The sequence below is a fragment of the Caenorhabditis elegans genome, chromosome II (genome assembly GCF_000002985.6).
Source record: "Caenorhabditis elegans chromosome II".
Classification (NCBI taxonomy): Eukaryota; Metazoa; Nematoda; class Chromadorea; order Rhabditida; family Rhabditidae; genus Caenorhabditis; species Caenorhabditis elegans.
Window position 1 is genome coordinate 8934333 of NC_003280.10, and position 17411 is coordinate 8951743.

General features: G+C 35.4%; 4 protein-coding genes and 3 non-coding genes across 8 annotated transcripts; 4 read left to right on the forward strand and 3 right to left on the reverse strand.

Moving 5' to 3' along the window:
- The first annotated feature begins 49 nt into the window (after positions 1–49).
- Positions 50–4700, forward strand: T21B10.3 (Edg1 TPR repeats region domain-containing protein). Its single transcript, NM_001356877.3, has 12 exons — positions 50–108; positions 159–258; positions 306–590; positions 636–835; positions 1145–1257; positions 1302–1596; positions 1647–2963; positions 3013–3300; positions 3392–3542; positions 3588–4002; positions 4046–4272; positions 4401–4700. The coding sequence occupies exons 1-12, from the start codon at positions 76–78 to the stop codon at positions 4529–4531; spliced, it is 3555 nt and encodes a 1184-aa protein (NP_001343565.1). The 5' UTR covers positions 50–75; the 3' UTR covers positions 4532–4700.
- Positions 4701–4721: 21 nt separating this feature from the next.
- On the reverse strand, positions 4722–6156 carry set-17 (Histone-lysine N-methyltransferase set-17; the record flags this gene model as incomplete). Of its 2 annotated transcripts, none has more annotated exons than NM_001330955.2 (7): positions 4722–4890; positions 5109–5196; positions 5244–5336; positions 5387–5749; positions 5795–5860; positions 5904–6006; positions 6055–6156. In NM_001330955.2, the coding sequence occupies 7 exons, from the start codon at positions 6154–6156 to the stop codon at positions 4872–4874; spliced, it is 834 nt and encodes a 277-aa protein (NP_001317778.1). The 2 variants fall into 2 exon arrangements, with proteins under 2 accessions (NP_001317778.1, NP_001368599.1); NM_001381544.1 differs by having other exon boundaries at positions 4872–4890; positions 6055–6120.
- A 405-nt stretch (positions 6157–6561) lies between these two features.
- Positions 6562–8401, forward strand: T21B10.4 (uncharacterized protein). The gene is made up of 7 exons (NM_063502.6): positions 6562–6764; positions 6808–6934; positions 6986–7090; positions 7141–7243; positions 7295–7517; positions 7561–7960; positions 8005–8401. The coding sequence occupies exons 1-7, from the start codon at positions 6568–6570 to the stop codon at positions 8104–8106; spliced, it is 1257 nt and encodes a 418-aa protein (NP_495903.1). The 5' UTR covers positions 6562–6567; the 3' UTR covers positions 8107–8401.
- cutl-15 (ZP domain-containing protein) lies at positions 8324–13356 on the reverse strand. The gene is made up of 7 exons (NM_063503.9): positions 13134–13356; positions 10330–10426; positions 10210–10277; positions 9881–10166; positions 9495–9757; positions 9093–9339; positions 8324–8633 (listed from the first exon to the last, which is right to left on the reverse strand). The coding sequence occupies exons 1-7, from the start codon at positions 13250–13252 to the stop codon at positions 8556–8558; spliced, it is 1158 nt and encodes a 385-aa protein (NP_495904.2). The 5' UTR covers positions 13253–13356; the 3' UTR covers positions 8324–8555.
- On the forward strand, positions 12086–12230 carry T21B10.9. Its single transcript, NR_051483.1, has one exon. It is a non-coding gene; the product is annotated as an Unclassified non-coding RNA T21B10.9 (non-coding RNA).
- Positions 13357–13801: 445 nt separating the features above from the next.
- Positions 13802–13981, reverse strand: T21B10.11. The gene has a single exon (NR_051484.1). It is a non-coding gene; the product is annotated as an Unclassified non-coding RNA T21B10.11 (non-coding RNA).
- A 120-nt stretch (positions 13982–14101) lies between these two features.
- T21B10.10 lies at positions 14102–14474 on the forward strand. Its single transcript, NR_051485.1, has one exon. It is a non-coding gene; the product is annotated as an Unclassified non-coding RNA T21B10.10 (non-coding RNA).
- Positions 14475–17411: the final 2937 nt, after the last annotated feature.

Here is a 17411-nt window from a genome sequence, read left to right on the forward strand (position 1 = left end):
CTGATTTGTTTGAAACTTTATATTCTCAAATTAAATTCCTGATTTTCAGAAAATTCTCATGCTCGTAACAGCAAAATGAATAATCCAGAAGAAAGCGCTGTAACAGATGTACGTTCATTTATTTTTTCCATTAGTTGTGCAATAATTCGTATTTTCAGCTCCGAAAGTTCACCAATTTGGTTCTAAATGGACTTGTTGACGAAGAAGCAACAGCTGCAGCTCTTATTCGGTATCAATTCCAGCAGCGCACGATCAAAGGTTATTAAAGACGCACAGAACAGCCTCAATTAAATTTACGATTACAGATGTTGTTCGGCGCGGTTCCGAGGATCCCGAATTGAAAGCACAGATATGTGATTTGCTCAATCACCTCGTTATCTACCTGAATGAGGAGATTGTGGAAACTTCTTCCAAAGCGTGTCCGGATGGAATGGACGATCGACATTTCGTGCAACTCGAAAAACGGATGCACTTGATGTTCGAGGTATACTTGGCAATGAATGTCGTTCCCGATTATCTGATTCCTGATCTCACAAAACACGTTGATGCAAGCCGTGAAGCTGTTAAGTATTCATATAGCCTCTGCAAAGGTACGTTTCGATAATTGTTAAAATATTTTATTGTTTTTTTTGCAGACTATTACCGCTGGAAAGAACTGCCATTAACTCTCAAAGAATTTTTTCTTGATGAGAAAGAGGAGGTGAAGGCTGTTGTCGATGAACCAGAACCGACAATGTTTGCACGCGACGACGGGGTAGTATCATCATTGGCTCATGAGAAGGCACAATCAGACGAGGATGGGAAGAAGAAACAGTTCGTGGCAAAGACCGAGAAGGTAGTAGAGCCCCTTAAAAAGAAAAAGAAGCAGAAAAAGAAGAATAAACAGCGCCAGTGAAAAATCCCATTTATTCTTGTACCATGGCGAGTTTCGTGTCTTAAAATTTTATATCTCACAAAATCTGAACCTGTGCAAATGTTTGTTAAATTTATCCCGCAAAAATTCGTATTGTGATTCTATTCGTTTTTGTCTTGTGATGATCATCATTTGATTCAGTATTTAGTCTAGAAAATAAAAATTTCAGCTTTCTCTGTGTCTGGTATCAAATGCATTTTATACAAGTTACTTAGACTGGTAAATTTCCAGGTTCTCAACAATTATCGCGCCAAGAATCCTGACTACAGAACGATGCGCGAGTTGATTAATGCGAAAACAAAGTTCCGTCTCGAGGGAATATACTGCGACAGTTTAATCGATGAGTAGGTGTTCTTATACACTATTTCTGTAAACACCTGATTTTCAGTTTCATATCAGTTTGGGATATGGCTATTGACATTGAACCAGTGAAGACAGAAGACAAGTTTGCATTCACTAGTCTCCTTAAGAAAGTCTTTCTCATGATGGTCGATAAAAGGAGAAATGATTTTGCTAGCAAGATTTTAGATAAATACAATAATGATGCTTCGGGTGTACTGCCTTGTCTCGATAACTTTGTAGAAAACTTTCAAACTGGACTTACGGCCGCCATAAATAACCTTCCGCTTGATGCTAACGTATTGAGCAACAATATGGAATTGTTCGAAAAAGCAAAAGATCCAGTAAGACAGTATTTTTGAAGTTTTCAGTAACCGAAATCTCGGATTTTCAGATAATATGGTATCTGCTCATTTCACCAGCCTACACAGTTCAACAGATCCTGCTGATTTGCGTTGATAACAAAGGTTACGTTCCTCTCGTATCTCGGATTTTTCGTGCCATACCAACATTGTTTGAACGATCTGTCAACCTCACACCGATGCATTTCGAAGGCTTTAAAACTCAAAAACTTTTGATTACCATTCTTCATAGAGTTTTCATTATTGGACGAACTACATGGACTTCTGCTTCTCAGTGGGAAAATGCTGCAATGATGACAATGTCGTTCGCGAAGGAAAGAAAACGAAAAGAAGGACAACCGGAAAAAGTAGAGGATAAAGCATTGCTGGATTCGTTTTCCTTGGTTAACTTTGCTCTCAATGAGCTCTTCAAGGATTATCGAAAACCATTGAAAGCAGTTGAGATTTTTGTGAAAATGCTGCAGCGTCTTCTTGCCAACAATAACAACGCCAGAATGCTCACAAATTACCAATTCTCTTCGTCTTTCTTTGATGATGGAAATAACTATCTTCCAACTTCGATAATAATGCTGCTAATGTTCGATCTTCTTGTGGAATACGATGGACAATCGAATGAAGTTTGTGATGGTGCCAGAGACATTCTGAAATCAGTTAGCGGTCGATTGAACAACGACAACATTATTTTCGATACTGATACATGCAGGCACTTGATCGATGAGAAATTAAATTATGCTCCGTGGTGGATCAAATATTCAATTTGTTCATGGTTTTCATCGTCTCTCCAGAATCCAAAAAAACAAGTCCCATCGGGTGTCTACAAAACAATTGCAGAACAACATCTAGATGAATTCGAACAAATTAAACCGGAAGAAGTTTCAACTGTTTCGGATTGCTACTTCAGATCACTCTTTGAACTGGGTCTTTTTGATGTTGATCTAGCCATTGAACTTTTACAGTATGGACATGTTGCTAAATTTGAGTCGTCAGTGGTTGAAAAAATCGCTTTAGCTTTGGTGGACAGTTATGGGAAGAAGATGTCTAAAAGAAGTGGTGGATTGGATATCGGAAAACTGATTATTTCAATGCTCCAGAAGTTTGATCCAATTCGAGAACTTGCACCACTCAAATCCTACAGCTCGTCCTACTTGGAAAGTGTCAAAAAGATCGAACACATACTTGTACTTTTCATGGCTGCTAGAATTGCAAAAGAGAAACAACTCAGCGCTGCAAGAGTCCGAACTGATGACACAATTCAGACCGCATACGATGAAGTAATTTCTTTGAATCAAGTTTCTGATCAACTTATGGACATTTTCTGCGAGACTACTAAAGCTCACGTTGATAAGGAGGTTACAAACTATTTATTTCAATCTATGATATTGATTTTCTATTTTCCAGGTAATGGAAGTTGAACAAATGAGACGAGAAGTGGAAGTTCTTTTGTTCTCTACTCCAGGAACGACACCTAATCAATTTAAAGCAATGGTTGAGAAGGAGAATAGAGAACAATCATTGGCTCTGCAATTATCAATGATTTATCTTAATTGTTCATATTTCTGTCGACTCTACCAGCAAGTTCCCATTAAGTTACAACAACTGATGAATTCAACTCTCGAGAAACAATTCGATTCGCAGAAGTTTTTAGCCAAGAAAGTTATGGATGACGTGCTGACAGAAAAAAGAAAGGTAAATCTCTTGACATTATTCGCTTAAAAAATTAGTGAAGAAAATTAGTTTAATTTTTTTTTTTGAATCTCAATAAAATTAATTTTTGCAGACCGAAGTTGTTTACGCATTCGTGGATACACCAGTCGAGCCGACTCCAAACGAAGATAATATTCAACCCGTTAAACCTGCAGAATTATTCAGACCACCAGTTGTTGAGAATGTCTCAGTTGAGAGTACAACGTACAATTCAAATGGAGGAGGTACAGTAATTCATAAATTTTTTATCTAACCACTTGCCGTTTTAGGTTACCGCCAAGGAAGATATCAAACCGGATATCAAGGAAAAAATCGTAGATCTAATTTTGAACAGCCCACGTCTTCGCGTGGTTCTGGAAGAAGTGATCGTACCTACGCTTATAAAGGAAATCGATTTCAACCTGTCAATGACTCCCACGTTTTTGCACCCAGAGAACGAGAGAATGTGTACCAGAACAGCAGTCATGATCGTGATATTCCACGTAATGATTATTCAGAATATGATCAAGAAAAGTTGTACCTTGACGATAAACAACCTCGTTTTCATTCTGAAAATAGAAATTCCAATGATGTTAGAAGATATTCTGAATCAAAAGACTCGAAATATGACAATAAAAATTGGAATAATCGTTCTTCTCGGTGGCCTTCTGAATCTGAATATTCTCAAGAAGATTCTGAAAATAGGTATGTAAGTTATCTGGTTTAAAATATTTTTTTCTATTTGAAGGCATCTCGATCAAACTATCCAATCCGTTCGAAAGTTCTCATATCGAGAGAACCAACAAAAACATAACAGACCTGGCACCTCTAGTGCTTCGCCGCCGAAAAACCAAGAATGGAAACAACATCAGCAACAGAAGAAAAGTTTCGGTGGTGGTTTTGGAGAAAACGGCAATAAGTTCAATGGAAACTCACGGAAACAACCCGAGAGAAAACCAAGATACACTTCCTCGAGTAGGTTTTTTTATTAATTAAATTGATCCTAATTCAGTAATAATTGTAATGCTATTGAAGTAGGATCAATTATATAATAGAAAAAACCAATTTTATCGTGAAACGATTTGGACTTTATTCGCTTTCAGACTTCTACGAACAAGATGAAGATTCACTTCAACTATTGAAACCTGACAGAAATGAGCTTGCTCAGGCAATGGGCCTCAATGACCCGCCAAACCCGCCCAAACCTCGTCGCAGTGAATGGACTCGTCGTTGAGTTAACATTCCCGTTGTCTTCTGTTTATTGTTCTCATACTTCCTATCCAAATTTGTTATGTTGGTTTTACTCTATTCGCCTCCCATTGAATTCGTATTTTTTTCCATTCCACATTTAATTTCTTTTACTTCTTTCAAATTTTCACCGCCTTGAAATAAAGGTTTGTTTTTAATTAAGATTGATGAGCGTATATAACGAGAAGAGCTTCATTTTTCTGCTGAATGGCTAACAATATTAGGTTAAACGGCGTGTAGAACTGGGTAAAAATGCAGTAAATATTAAATGTTGAACATTTCGATGTCGACACAAGAACAACTTGTGGATGAGGGTAAAAAGAAGATTATCTTTGAGCACCGACACTGAAAATTGGAAATTGTTAACAGAAAGAAAATGATTTTGAGGTGAAATTAGCACACTTAACTATTATAATACACATTAAAACGTTTCGGCATCCAATCAGGATAACCTCAAGAACTTAAAATACAAATAAAAGCTAGGTAACAATTCATGTCATTGTTTTGCATGAATTTAAAACGAGAATTGAAAATTAAAACTGTTTGAAAATTAAAATTATCACCAAATGAACGGATTCTTGGCTGGCTTTTTATACTTGTTTCCGTTTTCTGACTCGACAAACTCGTTTCCATAGGAAGATCCATACCAAACTGAAAAACAAAAAATAAAAACAAATTTCAGGTGGCTTTCCACATACCGAGCAATTCCTGGTTAATTCTGATTGGCTTGATTACACGGTAGAAAATTTTTCCATTTGTCTGGAATGCCAACATATTCTGCTCATCTTCGACTGAAATATTTTTAGTTAAGTTTACACAGAAAATCATAATTTTGTCTTACATCGTGGACTATTAATATATCTCAGCCAATTAGATCGCTCGGCGTCGGATCCATCAATGTAGAATCGCTTATCACCACTTTTAATAAGCCAAGCATATCCATCTTTGTAGAAATCTGTTTTTTTCTGACAGCGGCGACCTTTATACGGACCAAATACCATTCCAACTGGAATAAACACTTCAGCAATCACTCCTAATCCGGCATTCGGCAACTTTGATTCTTCGATGCGGAAAAGGATTGGCAGAGTTTGTTGCGAGAACGATAAGTTCGAGCTTTCATCACGTTTCAAGACACGATCGGGAATTTTGAATAGTGGATGCAGACGACAATATGGGCGATAAAACTTGTTGCATTTGTCACAATCTTGAAAAAATAAATTGTATTCGGAATTTTTTAGAATTGACTCACGAATGTCGAGATTTTCATCATATGCCCCGTCGCTGATTTCAGTTCCAAGAATAGTCACATCATTATCTGTAATACAGTCATACGAAAAAAAAAAGCGTACACACAATACCGGAAAGATCTTGGATTTCTCGGTGAAGTTTAGAGTCAAGGTAACGAGCTTCGATAATACTGATTGCTCCATCATTAAAGTCAAGCACCAATTTGTAGCTTTTCTGTAAAGAAAACTCGTAAACTCAAGCAATGTTTGAAATGTGTCTTACTTTCTCTCCAGTGATCGGAATGATGGCTTCTGGATTACTTATTCCAGGAATTTGAATCCCATTCATCTGAAAATAAGAGATATAATTATGTTTAATATTCATAAAATTGCGCAGTCAAAAGAAAAAGAAATCAACATGCTTGTTTGCAATCAACAGAAAAGAATCGGAGCGCGTTTGCAACAGGAAAAGGCGGAAATTCAAACTAATATTTTTCGAAAAATTCAGGAAAAGAAGAGTAGAGTATTTAGATGAGTAAATAACAATATTTTAAGAAAGAAAAAGAAAATGAATTCAGTGGAAAATTCACTAAAAATCAATGTGAATTTTATATCGATTACTTTCAATGTTGAATTTGAAATGTTTTGGAGGTGTACGGTATTCCACTTGAGATATTTAGTTTGGTAAAATCCCTGTACCTTTAAGCCATCTCTCGATTTCTTTTTTTAAATTGCAGTTTCAATTTAAATTTTTTACTCTTTCTCAAAGCAATAATTTAATTATTTTCAGAAAAAAATGCGGAAAAAATTTACGTTGTTCACTTTTATTCTACTTAACCTCACTGTCTCGGCAATCAGCAACAACGGCCCAACTGTTGATGAGATTTTGGAAACCAATCAATACTTCCTCGTTTCACAGCAAGATGGTATAACCTCCATCGAAACTTCTGTAACTCCCGGTCACTGTCCTCAGTTTATGGTAAATCCTAAAACGTAAGCTGATTACCTCGATGCACAACCTTATTAAAAATTGCAGAAATCATCCGAAATTCCGATTCGCAGGCGTTCATCTTGTACGTGATCCGAATGGCCGTTTTCCACCCAAGATAATGACAATCAGAGAAGACGATCATTCTTTCAATGCAAATATTTTCACTCTGAATGTAAGCTAACGCGAATTAAAAACAATATTCAAAAATTAATTTTAATTCCAGGTGTCCAACGTATTTCAACAAATCTCCTCGAAAACCGTCAGTTTTGTTGACAAGAAGAAAAGCCTTGTGCCAGAAACGTCAGCACTGAAGTTAAATAAAAAAATTGTGAGCATATTCAGAAATTTGGCATTTTTTTTCAATTTCACTAATTTCAGCTCTCAACTCTTTTTGACTCAACCAGCCACATGCTATATGTCGACTTCTCAACCTCAGATACTTTCGAAATGGAACAATTTTTTGTCAGTGGACTTCATACTGGTAAGCAAATACTTTTTAAAAGTTAAATGAAATGTTACTTCTAATTTTCAGACAACTTCAAATTAATTTCACTTCATCGATACTATAGATCTTCACCAAGCAGCAGATTTGAGTGGCAAGAAGATCAATATGCTGGAAAGTTCTATTATAAAGAAAGAATCGACGATCAGATTCAACTTTTCGAAATTCCAATGAACGCACTAGTTGCAACTGCATCAGAAGGAGAAGCCGGCGTGAAAGTTGGAAAAATGAACAAGGACGGCGTTATTCTTGGGTAGGCCTACCTAAAAGATTGACCCCTGAAAGATTTTTTTCAGAGCAACAGGCGGTGCGTTTTTCACATCTTATAGAAAGCGCGAAGGAAACATGACAAAATTGTACACTTCTCTAGTACCGGCAAACCTGAGCGCAGGTTTCAAATGCGAAAAATTGATTAAACCTTCTTCAATGCCAAATTTCTACGAGCTCATCATCATCAAGAATAATGATTATTGCATGTTGAGAGATGGCACGAATTTCGATCGTAAAAATTGTGAAATGGAACAGAAAGCGTACCTCATTTCCAAGCAAGTTTTTGAAGACGAGCCAACAAATGTTGTAATGTGGCTGCTCGTTGTCTGTATCATCATGTTTATGATTATCATGCTTCTCTACGTCTACATCTACTGGCTTCGTTCTACTTTCGTGGCAATTGAAGAGAGAGCTCTTCCCACTGAGGTTAAATATCGTCGATTTTTCTTTAAAAATATTATATTTTCCAGTTCGAAACGGAGGCATCTCTATTTGTCGCCAAGCAAAGAAGTTTCCAATCAGCATACTACGATCCTGCTCTTCTCGATGTTTCTGTCGACAAATGGAATTAATTTATTTTCCCCACACTTTTATCATTTTCAGTTCTAGCAATTAACTCAAAACCTGTTCACTGTCCCTTTTTATATAATAGTATACTGTTCTTCCCATCTCCTATCACACATCAACTTACTTGAGTTTTATTTGTTATTCAGTTTTATTTGTTATTCATTTACCCCTGTTCCATTCCTTTTGCACATCTCCTCTGCAGTTCTAATTTATTTTGTAATTTTTGAATTGTGAGGAAAACTTTCATTGCTTTTCCAACCAAAATAAATAAGTTTAAGAAAAAAGAACCCTGTGATGGCAGATAAGAACATAGGTCAATGGGAATGGCCAAAGGCGCACCGGAAAAGAGAATCCGTAAAGAGAGAAAGTCAGAAAAGTGAGAGAGAGAAAATGTCAAAGATAACAAAATGAGATCGGAGTTGGAAAATGGAGCAAAAATGACAAAATGAGCAAATTATGACATGCTGGCGATTTCATATTTTTGTCGGCGAACAATGAGAATCACAATTGTCGTTGTGATCAGGATTAAGGCCTGAAAATGAAAATTAATATAAAAATTCAGGCTTTTCAGCGATGTCTGCTCTGAAAGTATCAAACATGGTCTCGCCACGACTGATTATTTGAACTCCAAAGTGTGTGCGCCTCCGAGGAGTACTGTACTTCCCAACTTGTCACTTTTTTATAACTTCTCTCCTGTTGCCTCAAAAGTCTTTGAAAAACTATAAAGTAAGAAAAGTTAAAATAATAATGCAAGCATTACTAACTATTTATTTAATTTGATAAAAGATTCAACAAAAAAATTTGGAAGTATAGTACTCCTTAATGAAACACGTTTGCATTTGAAACATTGGTCGTGTCGAGACCGTATTTTTGGGCAAGAAATCGGAAAATTGATAAGTAATAGACATCTTAACTTTTTCTTGGTTCCTTCAAAATCATACGAGATTTTTGAAAATTACGAAAACCGTAGAAAAACTTGGTAAGTACTCACCACTGTTAATAAAATACTAACAACTAGAACTGATCTAAAATCTGCACATATTCTTTCTTCGTCAAGTGCCTTCGATTCTGAAGCCTCTTCAATTGATTCAGTTTCCACGTGGATATCCGGACATGTGTGTTGAATTGGTGGTTCTGTTGGGTGTGGAGTCATTGTAGATGATGTGATGTTGATCAATTGAGATATTTCTAGATTTTGACTTCGAACATCAATGGATGGAAATTGAGATGAGTCTTCTCTGAAAATGGTTTTAATTGTAAAATATTTCGTCAAGATAAGGATTCATTTAGCGGAAAAATCTCCCGACGCTACTCTCACTTTAAATAATACCAAATTTTCAAAAATTATCAGAATGCCTAATAAACTAACGGTCCATAAGATCAATTTTCTTACCTTTTCCTCCTCATCAAATCACATTTTGGTTTAGGGCATTCCCCAGTTGGAAGTTGTGGATGAAGACGGACTTGACATGCAAAATATACAATTGAAGTATGAGATACTCCAAATACTTTAACAGATGTTCCCACATGAGTTCGATTGTGATATTCAAGTTGTGGCATTATTGATTCATGTTTTGAACATCCAGATGAATCGATTACTTCGTGAGTTTCTTCACCACCAACAAGCTCACAGTTTTCGATCATTATGCATGACTCCTACAAAACTTAGTACGTTGGTCAATTTGAACATTTACGAACGATACTGGTGACTGTTTTCAGAAAAAAAACCCAGAATTACTTCATAAAAATAAACATTTTTAAAATTTTTCAAAAACTTACATAAACATTTTGGCACTGCCATGAATGATAAACGTCTTGTCCAAGAGCCAACCGACCGGCAGGTAACCCTCCGGGACTTGTTAATACTTCATATGAACAACTTGGTCCTTTGGTATCTGATGGAGGAGGTTTTGGAGATCCAATTGCCAAGGAAGTTGATGTTCCATTTATTTTCTTTTGATGGAAACATTGCATATTAAATATTCGATCATCTACAGTTGTGAATTCTGGATGAAATGAAACTGATAAAGATACTTCTAGAATTACTCCTGTTGGGTGCAGACTTCTGAAAATATTTACAGTTGAAATATAATTTAACTAAAACATACCTCCTCCGTGGCACCATACATTCCTCATGGGGAATCAGAATCTCAATTTGATTATTTGTCACGAGGCTCTGCAAAGCCTCACGGGTTATGAAATTTCTTGTATTTTTATGATTCCGTTACCTGAAAGCATGCTTTGTCTGGAGAATACTTAACATCCACATGACCCAGAAATGTTGATTTTGTGCGAAGCTTAACGTAGATTGCATCTGCTGCGCAACTGGAATGTATGTTGAAATAACTCAGAAATCAGAAAATTGAGTGTTTGATAACTATTTTTTTTATTAAACCGTATCTGTTTTATAATAATTTTTATATTTTTGGTTTCTAGATATTGGAACCTAAATTATCAAAAGACACTACCAAAAATTGGATCTGAGACTGATCAGGTTTCAGGTCAACTGATCATAAAGTTTTAACAATTGTTTCCTAATTGAAAATTACGAATTCTTTTTATGTGAAAAAATATTAAAAGGTAGGCAAGATTAGATGTTTCAAATTTTAAATAAGGTTTATAAAAAAAGAAGAAATTACTAGGTACATGAGCATTTCAAAAATATTTGTTGAGCAAATCCTAGGAAACAACGTTAAAGTAGATGTAGGTTGCCTTCGAAACAAGTTACAAATGCCTAGGCAGGCATTTTCAATCCCTTCAAAGAAATATTCAAATTCATCTTCAACTTCTCCTTCCTTTTTACTTTCAAAAACATGTTTTTTCTTCGTTTTTGTGTCAAATACATATATTCCGTATTTTCTATTCTCAACCTATTCTTCTTTTTCTTTCCTTTCCGTCATTTTGAAACCGCAATCGAGTTTGAAACCCTGCTCTTCTTCGTCCCAAAATTGAATCAACTCGTCGTTTTCTTTTTTGCTACCTTATCCTTTTTTCTTGCTCGATATCTTGATCAAGGATCAACATTTCAGACCCACTTTTCATAAAAACTCATACTTTCCGCAAACTAATATGTAAATCGGTGGTGCAATTTTAATATAAAATACTCGAAAGATGATGAGGTTTTTACGGAAGAATCTTGAAATAGTCTTTTGAATCAAGAGACGCAGTACAAATGTTTGAGCAGGCTCCCCTTTTTGCATGGAGCTGTCTTGTTGTTTGGTATTGCATAAAATGAAATGAAATGGCATTCGATTTCGACCACTGAATGACGGCTTCCGACCCAGAGTAACATGATGGTGTAGGGTCAAAATATACATGATTGGATGCATGTGCAAACCAATTGTTATTATACGTTTGACACAAAAATTGGGTCTACTAATATATACACAATATTATTTACCAAAATTTGGTCACTTTTATCTTTTTTGTTATTGGCTTTTCTAGAAAATAAGCTTAAGAAAATAGAAAGAAAAACATCTTTGTCAAAAAAATCAATTCTGATTTCTAACTTTGAAAATCTGGTTTGTGTGATTGATACCTATCGGGAGATAGTTCAACATCTAATAAATACCTAAGTTTTCGCTCGATTATTTTAACTTCTTGCTCTTAACGATAAGTCAAAAAACCCCATTTTAATGTATCTTTCATCACAATTCAAAAAGCGAAAGGCATGAAAAATCTGTGTATTTACCTGTACTATACAAATATGCTCAAGAAAATTTTACCGAGCCCGATTTGAATGAAAAACGTGAAATTTGAGCAATCTGGCAAACAAAATGAAATTTGGAAAATGACAATACTAATACAGTGGAACTGTATATCCTGGTTTTGAAAAGATACCGCACGGATATTAAGTTCAGACTTCAAAGTTCAAAATCTACAGTACTCTTTGTCTGACATATGTCGCCTCTTTTTGTCATTTTCTTATTTCCTTCATTCTTTACGAAACAAACTTCCGTTCAGAAACCCATTTGATTTCCTTTTTGCCTAAAACCTCTGCGCTTCTTCTTCCAATACACTAACTTCAACATTCCGTTTAGGCGGTCAAATATGCAAATGTGATACTCTTCGCCTTTTGGAAACCCCTTTCGAAGCCATTAATCCTGCGCATTGTGACACCAAACGTACGTAAAGGAAAGCAAGAAAAAGAAGCAGCGTCTACATTAAAAATAGAGCTCTCAAAAGGATAGGATATGTACGATTGCAGCTAATCTTGAAAGATGGGATAGATTTTAGTTGATTACTTCTGTTTTAATTTCCACAAGCTTAAGGGAAGCTTCAGGAAATTAAAGTTGAATTTCTGAGTTTCGGTGGTATTCTGGATAGTTCAGAAAATCTTTAAGCTGTTTTAAATTTTGGAATAAAATGAATTGCGCCAATAGCAGAAATATGCGTTTAAAATTAGTTAGAACTAATGTTAGAGCCAATCATATTGTGCGATTTTTTTCTAAACTTTTTATTAGGAAAATGTTGAGCTTGACCACAAACTGGCAAATTAAACCTAATTCGAAAACGGATCATTGATATAGGTCACCAAAAACATTTTTCCTAAAATACTAAAAATATCAAAGCTAATTTTGAGTAAATTTCCGTGAGTTGTTTATTAGGCTACAGGTGCTTTACAAGCTATACAATAATGTCAAAAATCACAATGGTCACTTTCGAGAAAAAAAATCTATAGATTTACGTCTGCCGGCTTCATCACATTTGAGGCTAAAAAATTTCACGCAAAACCGACGATATTATTTAGATGAAAACATAATTAAATTTTCTGCCTCTTCCTATATTAAATCCGGAAATTGCATTCTTGACAGAAATAAAAAATAAGGGCAACTTTTCGACAGGTGAGTGTCCGACAAAAATGTACAAACTTTGAGCTTCAATAACTTGGCTCATTGCTGGCGCTTTTGCATTCACTAAGTGCGAATGACTCAAAAATAGTTGCCCCACCATGGTCATTATTGAGGGAATTGGTCACTGAATAATCGTTAATATACAATAACCCCATTTCGAATCAAAAACCTCAACTAACCTGACCGTAGGCTCTCCTAGAACCTCATTTCTCGGCGTTGGTTCTTCATCTTGACACTTGATACCGGGTCCGTCGAAACACAATAAAAGCAGCAAAAGCATCGAGAATCGCCAGTTCATCACCGATTTATGTGCTTTATTTGGAGAATCGCCACAACACGAGCCGTGGGCTCCAATTCTGGTGTGCCGCCGCGACAACGACTAGGGGACGATGACGGCCACGCCCACAAAAACGTTTATTTTGGTGTGTAAGAGAGAAAATGGAGAGGAGAAGAGATATTGTATGAGAAGAAGAGAATTAGACATGTCAACGAAAAAGGTGAAAAGGTGAGAAAATTCTGAAGAATATTTATGAGAAGCCAGAAAACACAAAAAGGTGTCAGACTGGTCAGAAACATTGAAACGAATTGGTAGAGACTTGCAAAAAATCGGGAAAATGCTGAAGGCCTCCAAGGATTTCTTGTAACCCGCATTTTCAGTCATTTGAGCAATTCTGAGCAAAATTCATAAAAACTTTCATTGTCAGCTTTTCAAATTCAAATCAATTCCTCACCACTCTAATTTGGAAGAACTGGAAAAACTGGAAAATATTTTCAACATGCTCTCAGAAAGAGATACCACTCAATTCTTTTCATTTTCCTGATACACTCAAAAGCGGCAGAAAGCGTATAATTTGTGTCATTATCTATACTTATAACACATGGTCATTTCCATTTCACACTGACAAACAAATATTTGGCAATACATAATGTGGCTTATTTACGACGTCTTGAACAACTTGACTTGATTAAAAACTCCTGTGGGTTTATAAATTGAGTGAAAAGTGAAAAATGATTGAAACATGTAAAGGAAATCGAAAGTTGAATAGGTGAGAAATTAGGTCGTAAAATGAATATTTCAGCAAAATGTTGAAAAAGGTTGTGATGAAATAATCGAGAAAAAGTTTATAGTAAACTTTTAAAAAACGAGCGTTATCAAAATGTCAATAGTATAGACATACTTCTTGGATTAAAATAAAAAAAATTTCAAAATCAATGTTTGGGAATGATTAGCTATAAGATATTTGGAGATCTTTTAAACTTGAGCGGAAAATGTAAAATTCAAACTTTACCCAATTTAATTTTTGAATCCAAGGGCCTATGATGAATATAAATTATTTCAGAAGTAAAACATTGGACTGAAAAGGCCTAGAGGACTGAAAATGAATAGGCGGTGAGGAATACCAAAACTACGTTAAGCTGTATTGGATCTAGAGTTTAGAATTCAACCTCTGCTCTTTCTTATACTCTTTACATTTTTCGTATTCTTCGTCTTTTTCTATTCATCTGAAATGTGAATCCTATTCGGACTGAAATTAGATTATCTTTGTAAAAGGGATATGTAATGCTTTTCCAAAAGATGTGATGCTTTCTCTCCAATAAATGTGACATAATTAATGCGTAATAGTGATTTGAGGAGTGGAATGGATAACGATGATGATGATGCAGGAACAACAATAAGAAGAAGGTGATCAGATGAGATGGGCGGTACACATTGAACATTAAAAAACGGTGGAAAAACGAAGCAGAAGCTTGCGCAATCCAGACAGATAAACGAGATGGTTTGTAAGAATGGAAATTAAGAATAAAAACCGTTGATATTTTAGAAGGAAACTATGCAAACCAAACCAGAAGATAACTGGGGAAAAAAGATGAAGAATGCTGTCATTTCCATGTTTTCCGAATTATTACAAATAGCAAAATGAAGGCCTGGAAAAGGAAATGAGTGGTCAATGTCAATTTATATATACAAAAGTATTTTTTAGTAAACCCGTAATTTAAAATTATGATAACTAACAGTATAATTATTTTGGAAATATCAAAGAATACAATCTTTAAACTTATTTTTATATAGATTGTATCTGCCATACTAAAGTTTTTGTCAACGATTCGGCAACTTATTAAAATATTTTCAAATAAATTGCCTTCTGACAGAAATTCGCTATGTTGTTCCCAGAAACCCTCACTACTTCAAACTGTTTTCTGAAATTTGCCAAATTTCTAAAGGTAGTTGTAAACTGTCGAAGTCAGTTGGCCACAAACGACAAGTTGTTAAATATTTAACAATGTTTAATATTAGAAATTGGTCAATATTATGACAGAACTTGACGATATATTTTTTAAAATATGAATTGACATAACTCTTAAAAAATTTCTCAGAAAAAGCAAAGTTATAAAACTCAAGTTCAAATGACCAGTGTTCTCAAAGAGTGTACAAGAGCAAAAGAACGCTGTCATACTCCACTGTCATCTTTGCAAAAGATTTGAAAAACTATGTCTTCCAGAAGAACACTCCCAAAAGGATTGAAAATGGAATACAAAAAGTAAAATATTTGACACATTTTAAAGGGCTTAAAAAACTTAGAAAAAACACGGACACTCCCAAGAGACAATGGATCATTATGATGGGAGTGTCACTTTTTGATGATCTAGAAGACTTTTTTGTCAGAAATGGGAAATTGGGCAAAAAACATAATAGAAGGTCTTGAAAGCACAGAGTTTTAGAAAAATTTAAAAAATTTGAATAATTTCTTGGTGAATTATGAAAAGAAGTGGCGTAAAAGACGAGAAGCTTCTTCTTCTTCACTTTACGGGTGTCGAAATACCCGAATTCCTGTCCAGATTGGGCCGATAACACAGTGTTGCGCAACGGGCAATTGTAGACGTCAACGACCTTTTGGAAAGAATTAGAAAAAGCCGAATTAGAAGAATGACATAGAAACAGGGGCGGAGTAGGAGGAAAACCATGATAATCGAATTATACTTTTTTTGTCCTTTTTTTGAATGTTTCAGTTTTGGAATGCCATTATTGTTAACACTTATAAAGAACACATTCTTGGAAGAAAATATTGATGATGTTTAAAGTTTACTTTCCGGTTAAAGCTTGGCTCACTATCAGAAGATACTCAGAAGAGAACATTAATGTCTAAAATTTTAACTGCTTGTTGTAAAGTCAGTGTTACAGAACAGTACCACTATAGTTTGTCAACTTATATTTGACACAAAAACCAACTATCGTATTCTTCCTATTAGGCTTACACCGATTGGCTCAACTTCGGAATCTCTTATCTCAGCTGCCTTTTGTTTTGAAAAAATTGTCAACTGGTAAAATAGTATATGTTTGGCTCTATATCATTTTTCAGTTAAACATAGATTAATACCTTCATAATAAACTGAGATGTGTGCGTTTAAAGTAAACTACTGCGGTGTACATACGTCTAACAGAAAAAATACCATAACTTTTAATTTTACCTCATGTTAAGTGCAATTTGAACATAAGTATACTTAATTATGTTCCATTTATGTTTGATGTTTACGATTTTTCAATAGTACTTTTTTAATGGAAATGTATCATAAACTTAGGACAATTACGTTTGGGTTGTCAGATTTTTAATGGTCAAATTACAGAAAGATGTTTGAAACCAGCCGTGTTTTGTTCTGTAATCAATGGCAGGATAGGGTGTATAAGGACAGAAATTGTATCAAAGCAAGATAATTACGAATAACTAAATTCTGAAAGTGAACAACTTTCAGATCATGCTGGCAGAACCTCTAGAAACACGTGTGTTCTTGAAAGGTCATCAGGTTAGTTCATGCTTTTTCTAGATCTCGGATGCCAAGTTACTCTTACTGCAACACAATTTTCCAGCCTATTAAGCATGCCAATGAAACGTAAAAAGTCAAAAGAAATGCAATCGTAAAAAAGTTGAGCATGATGGTGTCAAAGAGAAAGAATAGTCAGAAGATGTTGGAATAATGGAAGGCTACTCGGTCGTCAATAATTAACCAGCAAACGCAGAGAGTTGTGCTCCCAGAATGAAAATTCCTTGACTAGCTTCTCGTTGTTTCTCTCTTGCTCTCGGATGAACCATTATTCATGCTCTTTGACTGCTTTGCATATTAGCGGAAAATGAGAAGATGGGAGGCACAGGAAGGGTGACGTTCGATGTGATGAGTAAAGAATAACGGGGTGAAGGCGTCGAGGAATAATTAGTCAGGATAGGAAGAATGAAAGAGAGCTCTAATTTCAAAACTGATGAAGGATATGCGAAATGACATGAAAATAGGTTTCAGCAGGATCAATGACGTGATGGAGGTAGTACTCGAAATTGGAACTTCCATGCCTGCTTTCAAGGGTGGCTACGTCTACGCCGTGCCTGAACATGTACTCGCCGATAAAGCACACATTAAATTTGACTTAAAAGTTGGAATACGGCAGGTAGGCTATGAACCGGAAGACG